This window comes from Orycteropus afer, unplaced genomic scaffold (genome assembly GCF_000298275.1).
Source record: "Orycteropus afer afer isolate SDZICR_OR568_19922 unplaced genomic scaffold, OryAfe1.0 scaffold00638, whole genome shotgun sequence".
Taxonomy (NCBI): Eukaryota; Metazoa; Chordata; class Mammalia; order Tubulidentata; family Orycteropodidae; genus Orycteropus; species Orycteropus afer.
Window position 1 is genome coordinate 615,787 of NW_006922225.1, and position 11,396 is coordinate 627,182.

At 48.9% G+C, this 11,396-nt stretch overlaps 1 protein-coding gene across 1 annotated transcript; it reads left to right on the top strand.

Moving 5' to 3' along the window:
* The first annotated feature begins 4,040 nt into the window (after positions 1–4,040).
* On the top strand, positions 4,041–10,642 carry LOC103210693 (prolactin induced protein). Its single transcript, XM_007956608.1, has 4 exons — positions 4,041–4,135; positions 5,816–5,924; positions 9,504–9,621; positions 10,515–10,642. The coding sequence occupies exons 1-4, from the start codon at positions 4,041–4,043 to the stop codon at positions 10,640–10,642; spliced, it is 450 nt and encodes a 149-aa protein (XP_007954799.1).
* The last annotated feature ends 754 nt before the right edge of the window (positions 10,643–11,396 follow it).

Sequence of the window (11,396 nt, forward strand, 5' to 3'; positions counted from 1 at the left end):
CCAACAAAGAAAATTTCCTTCTATAGATAAACCTTTCCTTAAGTTTTATAATAACAGACTAATACAATATTTGTCCTTTTGTGATTGACTTATTTCACGCAGCATAATGTACTCCAAGTTCATGCATGTTATGCGGTGTTTTGCAGATTCTACATTATTCTTTAGTGTGGCATAGTATTCCATTGTGTGTATGTACCATAGTTTGGTTATCCATTCTTCAGTTGACGGACATCTAGGTTGTTTCCATCTTCTGGCTATTGTAAATAGTGCTGCGATGAACATGGGTGTGTGTATATCTGTTCTCATCATGCCTCTCACTTCTTTAGGGTATATACCTAGTAATGGAATGGCTGGGTCAAATGGTATATCTAATTCCAACTTTTGAAGGAATCACCATACTGCTTTCCACAATGGTTGTACCGTTTCACAGTCCCACCAGCAGTGTTCTCACACTTTTCTAAAGTACTTCTACAACTTTCAGAGTAAAATAATGAATAACAATTGTATTTTTAAACTTACTCATTCCCTTTGTCCCCTTGGCCTCATCCCTTCCATTTTTGTTTTTCAAAGTGTGTAGTTGTTTTGTGTGCATAGGCTCAGCAGCCCAACTGGCAGGGGAGATGTTCTGTTCTATATCTTACCATCTCCCACTTTGGGTATTCAGCCGTCTAGTTTGAGATCCATAGACGATACAGTGTGTGTTACTTCAGACCATCCCACAGTATATTCCAGCACAGTCCATGAACCCAGCCTTCTGCGTGTGAAGCCCCAGACTGCCCCTCACATTCTGCATCACAGCCCTGCTACTGGAGGAAGAGAAAGACACAGAGAGGTACATGGGAGGTACAGACAAAAGCATGACTGGGAGACCTTCTCCTGGATTGGTGTCAGGCTTCTGTTGCTACAAGAGTCCAAGGCAATTTCACACATTCCATAATTATAAAGATTCCACGTACAATGCAAACACTGAACAATTTGAGGCTACATCTACCATTTTGCTTTTTCTTCTATTCAAGCCCTCTCCTTGTTCTTTTCCCCTCTCTTTCTTGTGAATAAATCACAGATGTTTTGTTACCCTATATTCTCCTCTATTAGCTTACTTTCATTGCTTGATTATTCTTTGAGAATTTACCCTAGGGATTCTAGAATATATCATTTATTTTTAAAAAATCTATTGATACTACTAACATCTCCCAGACAAGCAAAGGATTCTAAATGTTTTCAATCAACCTACCAACTACCTCCAACTTTTTGAGCTATAGCCATCATGTATTTTAATTCTAGATACACCTTAAACCTTACACAATGTGACAGATGTACGTTGCATCAAGAGATAAACCTTGTGAATAAGTATATAGAAACACGTTAAAATACTAAAAATATTTATAATGAACGCTAACTAAAAGAGTATTCTAGCTATATGAAGGTAGCTTTATTAATATCAAAGTAGGCATTAAGAGAAGTAACAATAGAGATGATAAAAATGTAAACCCATCCACAAGATACAACAAACTTAAAAGTGTATCCATCCTAAATTCAAACCAAAACCAAATCAAACTCACTGCCATTGTGTCAATTCTGACTCATAGTGACCCCCTTTGGGTTTTTGAGGCTGTAAATCTTAATGGAAGTCTATTGTCCTGTCTTCCTTCCGCAGAGTGGCTGGTGGGTTTGAGCTGCTGACAAATGCCTTATCCACTATACCACCAGTGCTCCTTCACTCAGAGCCTGAAAATATAAAAAGTAAAAACAAACAAAAAATGGACAGACTGATTAATTAATAATAAATAAATACTGAAGGGAGAAATAGACAAATGCATAGTCATGACCAGGAGGCTTCTGTACCATTCTCTCAGATAGCTGATAGAGTGAACAGACATAAAACTAAGACATGCCTCGAACAACAAAAGCAGCAAATGGGCCCTGATTATCACGTGGAGTACTTCCCTCAATGAATGCAGAATCAACATTCTACAGGTGTAAACGGATCCTTCACCAGAAGAGCCATATGCAGGGCTCTGCATGCCATCAGTTCAGAGCATTTACACCCCACGGGGTATACATCTTACCCACAGTGGACTGAGCTAGGAAACAATTACAAAAGGCAGTAACAAGCCTCCAAGAGTTTGAAACACAGGAGCAGTTACTCAAATAACCCTTCTGAGCACTCTGTTCATATGCTGCCCTTACAAGCTACAAATTATAATTCACACACCCACCGGCTTTCCTCCTGGCCCTGTGGGAGTTCTGATGTGGCTTCCTCTAACTTCCCACCAAGTGATAACTTGGTAGGGGACCTCAGGTCATTGCCGGTCAGTTCTAGGGGGCCCTCTGCAGAAGCTGGGAGCCCTGTCTGTGCAGCGGCCTCCTCTCTGGGGTCCACTCTGGGACCCCCGCTGTAGCTACCGCGTGGGGTTCCGCTGTCACAGCCCACCACCTCCCTGCTCTCCAGGGCCTTCTCCTCACTCAGGGATGTCCCAGCTTTGGCTGAGGGGGCCCTGTCCAGAGAGCGGGGCAGTAGTGGAGGTCACGTTAGCTGTTTTCTTCCTCTCTGGGACGACTGGCCTCCGTGTCTACTGTCTTCAGGATGTTTCTTAGATCTTGTTCAGAATTTTAGTTGTTTAACGGTAAGGACGGGGAGTTACGCCACCCTTTGTAACTCTATCTTGGTTAGAAGAAATTCGGGAAGTGCTTTGTGTGTGTGAGTGTGCGTGTCTGAGGTAGGGTGTGTGCATGTGCACGTGTTGTGCATTATGTATAAGTGTGTGCATATCTGTGAACATGTGTGTATTGTATGTGTCTTGTGTATGTGTGTATGCCTGTGTGTGTGAATATGTGTACATGTGAGTGTATGCATGTTTGTGAGACAATGTGTGGTGTACATGTGTGAGTTTGTGCATGTATGTTTTGTGTGTATATGTGTGTGTTTCTATGTGTGTTGTGATGTATAGCATGAGTGTGTGCATGCAAAGACGTGTATTGTATGTGTGTGTTGGGCATGTGTATATGTGTGACTGTGTGCATGTGTCAGTGTGCATTTGGAGTATGTGTTAGTGTGTATTGTGCATGTGTGGGTGTGTGGTGTATGCAAGCGTGTGTACTGCATGTGGGTGTGTGTTCTATGCATGTGTGTATATGAATGTGTGAGTGCACGTGTGAGAGAAAATGTGTATATTGTGTTTATTGTACGTGTGTGCATGTGTGTACATGTGAGTGTGTGAGAGTGCACATGTCCCAAGTGTATTGTGCATGTGTGTGTATGTGTATGAGTTTGTGTGTGTTGTACATGTGTGCACCATGCATGTGTGAGTGTGCAGTTGTGCATGTGTGTATTTGTGCATTGTGTATGTACATTGTGCATGTGTGCATATGTGAGGGTATGGTTGCATGTGTGAGAGTTTACATCTGTATTGTGTGTGTGTGCATTGCACATGTGGGTGTGGGTAGAAGTGTACATGTGTGAATGCATGTGCATGTGTGTGTGTGTGTGTGTGTAACTCAGCAATCACATCTTCAGGTCACCCCAAAGCTCTGGGGCCCCCTCTCCCATCCCCCAGGGCAGCCAGCTCTCCCCAGCCCTCCCAGCTGTGTGACGGCTGGTGGCCTTGGAGGGACGCTCTCATCTCCCCGCCCCCCAAGAAATCCTGGATCAAACACTCGTCTTGAACTGACTCAGGGGTGAAGCAGGTGTGCCTGGTGCTGCCACAGAGCAGGGGTCTCTGGACAGGTGGACAGGCCCATCGGGAAAAGGGACAGGACCCGCTCTGTGAGCCAGGGCGGGGCAGGGGATGCCCCGAAGATCACTGAGAAGGAAAAAAATGAAGGAGTGCTGTGTGATGCCTCGCCCGGACTCCAACTCCCAGCTGAATGTTGACTCTTCACAGACGGACTGGCCCCAAAGGAAAAGTGCTACCTGGAAAGGGTGGCTGCGCGACGGGCAGCGGGGCCCCTGGCAGCTTGCCCGCTTCCTCCCTGTGCTTATAAGAAGCGCTCTGGGCACCGGAAGCCTGTTCACCCGAGGCCACATTCTGCTCCTCACCATGCGAGCGCTCCTGCTCCGTTCCGAGGCCGGCCCTGCCGCCCTGCTCCTGGTTCTCTGCCTGCAGCTGGGGGCCGGCAACGCACAGGAAGACACGTGAGCCATGCCCTCCCCGCCCCTCCGACTCCCAGCAGGGCCAGCTCACCCTCCTGGCCTGTGAGCCCACCCACCCTTCCCTGAACACCTTGCACCTTTCTGAGTTCTAGTCCTAGAAGTTCTCAGTGGGACCCCTCCCCAGGTCCCATCCCTCCCTGCACATCTCCCGGGGGAGCGTCCAGGCTGTAGTTAGCAGGCAGTCCTGTTCCGTGTCTGGTCCACATCCTGTCTGTGATCTGGGCCTTTGTTCAGATTTCTGCTCAGTAAACATCCCCTTCTCACACTCGCTCCTAGAAGAATGGGATGGGCACATTAGTGAGTTCCAACAGTAGCCTAGGCAGCCCAGGCCGAACTCACTGGGGGCTGAGCCCACATCACTGCATGGGCGGAGGTTCAAAGAGCCCAGCAGCCTGCAGGTGAGTGTGAGGACCCCTTGCCCTGACCTCACTCACCCCAGGGGAACCAGGGCAAAGGGCCATTCTGTGAAGAAGCAGGGAATTTGCGACAATTAAAAGGTGACAGGAAATGGGGCCAAGAGTCTAGGGAAGCAGGGACACCCAGCCAGCCTGAGTTTTCTCTGCAGGCTGTCGGTGCGGGCTTTCCTGTAGGAACAGGGTATCTGGTGAAGATCTCTGAGTGATGAGAGGAAACCATATGGAATTCTGACCAGCCGATGAGATAGTGACAGGTGTCGCAAGGAGCTCAGCTCCATGTCCCTTGACTTAGCCCAAAAGACAGCAAGTTGCTGAAGTGAGCTGTGCTGAGGGTGACCAGCTGCCCCCGCTTGGCCCAGACTTTCCCAGTTTTAGCAGTGCAAGGCTCTCCCTCCAGGAAACCACTCAGTTCCCAGCAAACTAGGATGGCGGTCACCCTAAGATGGCCATCCAAACAATCCACCAAAGGCAGGAATGCTGAAGACACTTTCTCCGACCCCTTTCCCAGAGCAGCCGGCAGGACAAATGGAATCTCGTGGAATCTGACATGTGATGCTTTAGCACACAGGGCTGGGAGGCCTGTGGCCAAAGAAGCTGACCCTCCCTGCCCTCCCAACCAGAGGCTCAGCCAGGAGCTTCTAGAAGCAGAAAGAACTGTACTGGCCCTGAACCCCACCCTCCTCACTGAGGAGGGATCCTGGCCGTCGTTGTCTCCTGTTTCCAAGCAGAGTGGTACGCGGCCTGAACCACGGTGGCACCTGCAGGAAGAGCCCCCAAACCCAGCTGTGTCCAAATCCCCTGCAGCATAAAACAGCAGGAACCAGGGGGGCTGCTCCTCGCTCTCCCAAGGCCTGGAGATGCTTACTGGTGCCGCCATTCTACAGCTAAGGGAACTTTCCCCTGCTGGGGACGTGAGCCCCCCACTTGGCAGCTGAAGACCCTGGGGGCTTTGTTAGGAAACGATGTGGACGTTGTCCTCGAGTTCTTTTCTTCTTGCTCTTTGGAAAGAACATGCTCGGTTGTCCATAAAGGCACTCAAGTTGCTTTATTAGATGAAACTATGTTCTTACAAAACAACCCAGGCAACCCACCACCCATCACTCCCAGGGGCTTCTGACGCTGAGCAACAGGCCCAACCTCCTCCCGGCCTCCCCTGCACCTTCCTGGCCCTCCACTGCCACCCCCTGTGCCCTCTCTCCCCTGGACAGGGCCCTGACGGTCATGTCCCACTTCTCTCTCCCCTTAGCACCTGGGAGGTGCTGACCATGGACCTGCAGGTGCAGCAGACCGTAAGAGCAGGCGAGGAGGTGCCCGTGACACTGAAAGTTCAAACACAGATGAAAGAATGCATGGTGGTAAGTGAGGCCACGTACACATGGTAACGTGTTCAGCTGCTGCCTGAAAGGCTGGAGGTTCCAGGCCACTCCGGGGTGCCTTAGAAGAAAGGCTGGTGGTCTGCTTACAGCAGGCGTTGAAAACGCTACGGAGCACAGTTGCACTGTGACACATGTGGCACTGCCATGGGTCAGCATTGACTCCAGGGCCACTGGTCCTCGTACAGTGGTAAGCTGGGGCCTAGGGCAGTGAAGCTAAGGTAAGACTCCCTGGATACGAATCGACTGAATCCTGCCTTGGATATTGCACATTAACACACCTTTCTTACCTGTGTTACACCACTCGAGCTCAAAACGACCGTGGGAGCTCAGGGCGGATGACCGTTCTCATTGTGCGAGGAGGAAACAGTGCTCCAGGGACCCCTGGAGAGGACAAGGAAGAGAGGTGTAGGAAGTGGCAAAATTCCGGCAAAGAGGAGAAGAGTAAGAGCTGGCCAGAGCCACATGCACACACACACACACATGCACACACGTGTATACACGCACATGTGCACACCTGCATACACACACATGTGCATGCACAATGCGCACACATGCATACACACGGACACACGTGTACACAGGCATGCGTACATACACATGTGCACACATACACGTGCATGCACACATGCACACGTACAGACATGCACATATGTGTACGTGCATGCACATGCACACATGCATGAATGCACACGCATATACACATACAACACCGTTCTGGGCAAGATGGGCTGGTAATGGGGCAGGAGGGGCTTCTCAGAAGGAAAAGAGAACCTCCTTGGAGCAGGATGAGGCAGGTGGGGAGAAGCGGCACGTCGCAGGAACACGCACGGTACGGCTTCTCCCCTGCACGCACCCTGAGCAGGGCCTCGTTCCCTCACTGCCCCCTTCCTCTGTTCTTTCTCTTGGGTCTTGTCCTGGCCATCCCTCCCTGACAAGAAGCCCACCTCCCTGCACCCTTGCCCTGCCAGCCATAAGTTAGCTGAGAGGGGAGTCCACGTTCTGAACAGGCTTGGAGTTTCCCCAAAGGGAATGCCCTGGGGACCTTGGTGCAGTGCAGGTTCCTATGCAAGGCCCACACTCCTCCTCTCCCTCCACAGGGGACACCCCCTCAGGCAGCAGGACCGCTTCCCTGCAGTGTGACTTTCTGGATCCCGTGAGAGATAGGAGACAGTGGCTAAGCAGGAAACCAGGCTGGGAGTGTGAGAGCAGCTGTCGGTTAAATGCACTCATCCTAGAAACGGCCCCAGACCTATGTGACAGAGTCCAGAACACCGCGTAGACAACAGCACAGCTGCCTCGACACAGACTGCCACGCAGAGTCCAAGGATGGGGCCTCCGCCTGACAGAGGAGGGGAGGCATTCATTCATTTTTCAATTTTATGCTTTGTTTCCCACAACCATAGGTGACAAAAGAAATGAGAATCTTTACGCAAAAGCATTGTGAGGAAGGTGGTTTCTGGGGAAGCCCATGGTACCCTGAGAAAGCTAGGGGTGAGAAAACCGACAAGATGGCATGTGATAGGAAAGTGTGTGGCTGTGATGGTAGAACCAGGTTTCTACGAATAACACGGAAACTCTTCTGCCACCAAGTTGATTCCAACAGCAATCTGATAAGACAGAGTAGAACTGCCCCGACAGGGTTTCCAAGGCTGTCATCCTTATGGAAGCCATCTCTCTCCTGCAGAGCAGCTGTGGGTTCGAACCATCAAACTTTTGGTTAGCAGCCGAATAATGCTAGTATAAAAAAAAAAAAAAAAAAATGGTTTTTAGAAAACCTACCCAAGTACAATCAAAGTGCAAGAGCTACCTTAAAAAAAAATTATATTGCAAACTAGGAAGAATTTATAGAAAATAAAATATCATCAGTCCTGATCAACTAATTTTTATTTATAGATTGCAACAGAAATGTGTAGCTGTGAAAACATCTGCATATTTTCACATTTTTAGGAAAATACAATTTCTTATAGAACAGTGAATGTTCCAGCACTTAACTCTTATTTCCCCTTAATTATGTTTTATACTGAGTTGTTGATAAAGTGAGGTCTTAGGGTCACAGCTACAAAACTCAAACAGATAATAGCCCCAACCATGAATATGAACCCAAAGATTATACAACCCTTTAGACTAAGGAAAAGCGATGACAGCCCACAGTGTCAAACGGTTTTGCTCCACTGGGCCATCTTGCTGGTCTCATGAAGTTTATGGGAACGTTATTAGAAAACTGCTTTTAATTCCATAAACACAAGGCATTGGATTACAAGGGGAAAATGACTATATTGAGAAATAGGGATGAGATTATTAAAAATAAATCTGAGGCCCAGTGATATATGTGATTCTCTATTAAAACATTAGCTGGGAAGGAAACTGCAGGCAAGCACATCTGTGTGAGGGCAAGAGCATCTGTGTGAGGGGTGGCAGTGTTACTCTGCTTGAGTGAGTTCATTAAACTCACGTCAGACAACACATCACACGTGCCACGTTTTGATTTTTACGTGGCTTATACGTGTGTATTGTTGCAAATGTAACGGAAAGATCACCTACGCAAGGGGCAGCAGAATTATCCCCGGCATTCAGGCAGCATTCCAACTGTGAGAACCCTGAATTCACTGTCAAGGGCTGAGTTACCAGACTCCTGAGCGAGTGCCAGGTGACTGGTAGACAGGTTGGCAGGCAGAGGGTCTCACCTGAATGACCATCACGCTGATAACCAGCATATGTTCAAGGCAGGGGTGAGGGCAGACAGCATGTCACAATGCCTAAGTAATGGGATGTAAAACATGGCTCCTGAGGAGAACAGCATGCTTTTGGCCAAAGCTGTGGAAGTTGGTTGACGGCATTCCTAACTCAGATCCCTGAAAGGGTAGTGGAGGAAAGGATCAAGCTGTCCCCCATCAGAGCTCACAGACCCCTCATCCTCTCTACAGACCCCTCTGGGTCTCTGGACCCCAGGATAAAACCCTGGAGCTCAGCACAGACCAGGCCAAAACTTCCTGACCTCACTAACTCCTCTGCATATATATGATAATCTCCCATCTCAAATTGGAATAACTCACATTCAAGGCTCCAGGTGCTTCTCTGACTGAAGGCTGCATAGGCCATTGCTGCATCTCCTAAGTGAGGAAGACAGATGCCATCTTAACCACAAAATCTCACAAGTTAGAGAGGTCCCCTGGGGCATGGTCACAGATCCAACTTCCACACCCAGGACAGGTGCAGAGTCTGAGTTGATGCAGGTCAATTCTTGCTGGGTGACTATGTCAGGCTGCTCCCTGGATAGACAGACAGACAGTGGCCTCAGGATGAGTCCTCCTGCCCTTGGATCCATTTCTGTATCCCCACCTCCATGCTGATCCCTATACCCACCCAGGAAGAGAGGTCACTTCAGCTCCTGACATAAGCCTCCAACAGCGGACTCTGCCCGCCACACCTCTGTTCACCACCTTCTAACTGCTCACCTCTAAGGACATCCACTTCCTCCTTATTGATCCCTTGTCCCTCTTGCCCCAGCCCGTTCCCCAGGCTAACACTGGGGACTCTCTCTCACCTTCTCCTCACCAGATAAAAAGTTACCTCATAAGCAGCAGCCCCCTTGAAGGTCCTTCTCACAACTATAAGTTCACTGGCTGCCTGTGTGACGATTACCCAAGGACGTTCTTCTGGGACATTCAGAGCAATAGTGAGTCCAGGAACTGCCCAGGGGAGGTTGCCCCACTGGGGGCAGAGCTACAAAGAGTCCTATGCCAGAGCTTCCTGGCAGGAGAAGGAAGTGTGGAGGAAAGGAGAGAGGGGAGGAATGGGTGGGGACTGCACCCGATTCTCAAAGTGAGGGATTGTATGAGAAAATCGAACGAGGGAGATACGTTGAGGATGACTTGGTGTTTTGGTTCCCTAGTGCTGCTTTAACACACAAACCACAAGCGGGCGGCTTAAACAAACAGAGATTTACTCTCTTACAGTTTAGGAGGCTAGAAGTCTGAGTTCAAAGTGCCAGCTTCAGGGGGCTGAATGAAGGCCCCTCAACCTAGGGCTTCAGCTCTGCCTCTTGCTTCCAGCCCACTGGAGCTGGAGGCATTTCTTAACTCAGGCGGTTGCTGGCTGCTGAGGCTGACAAACCCAAAGTCGACAAATAAAATGGCACAGTCCCAAGATTATCAAGCAATACGGGAGGCCACTAGTTCAAGTCCAGAAATAGTCCCAAGATCAGCAGACAATATGGCAGGCCGCGCACTGATGACTTGGCCAAATGCAGGCTACGAATGTGCCAAGAAGCTCAAGACCTTTCTCAAAGCCTTCTGCTTACATACAGGAAGCAGACCGCATCCCTAAGGCAGCTACTCAGCTGTTCACAGTAGACTCCACCATGGAGCTGATTACCAGTCTCATCATGAGGAATCACTACATACAGCTGCCCAGCCACTCAAAACAGACCCAGCCAAGTTGACAGATAACCTTAACTCCCACACTTGAGGAAACAGAACCCCATTGGGCTGGTGGCTGCTAGCAGTGGAAAAGATAAGAGGCTGGTGGTGGAGTATTCTCAGAGATAATCTCTGTTCTCATCTCTTTCAGGCACTGTAAGGATTGCAGCAGTAGTTGACATTGTTCAAGAGCTAAACATCTGCCCTGAAGATAGAGCAGTAGTGCCCATCAAAGGAAACCGTTTTCACACCTTTGAAACCCTACAAGTACTATCTTAAGGGAAGGCCTTGGCCCTGGGCCCACACCCTTGACTGTCAACACCTGTGGGGTCCATGCAGTAAACTTCTTCAAGCATCTTTGTGTTCTGTTTGTGTCTTCCCTCCAAAATCTACTCCCGCAGAGCCCCAGACTACCCACAATTTCTAGATTTGGGCTTTCAAAAAGCCCTTACTGGGAAGGTTTTGTGGTCCTCACTTCTCCTGCATGCCCCAACCAACAGAGTGTAAAGCCTGAAAGGTCTCTTAACCAGAAGCCTTTAGTATGGAGATTGACACGTCCCATGCTGAGCCCTAATGCCTCCAGGTAGATTGACACTCCCATGCTGAGCCCTAATACCTGTAGTAAATATCCCATACCTCAGAGCCTTTTATCAGAAATCTGCATGGCTCCAAGAAGCCTCTCACCCACCTTTGAAGACTAGGAGGGCTTTCACCCCCAGGGTTTCGCAGAGAATATGCACATATCAAAGAGATCCGCCTGGCCCCAAGAAATCTCTCACTCACCTTTGAAACCAGGGGAATTCCAACCTGCCCCAAATTCCCAAACCCTTATCATAAAAACCAAATTATCTACTCTATGTTTCTCTATAAATATCCCTTAATGTAAGAGCACAGGGTCTTTTGCTCAACCCACTGCGAGGGTGAAAGCAAGGACCCTAACTTAAGTTAGCTAATAAACTTTCCTATTGCTTTTTGCATTGTCGCATGTTGGCAATTTATTCACCCCGAACTACTCCTTCATAACCTGGGCACA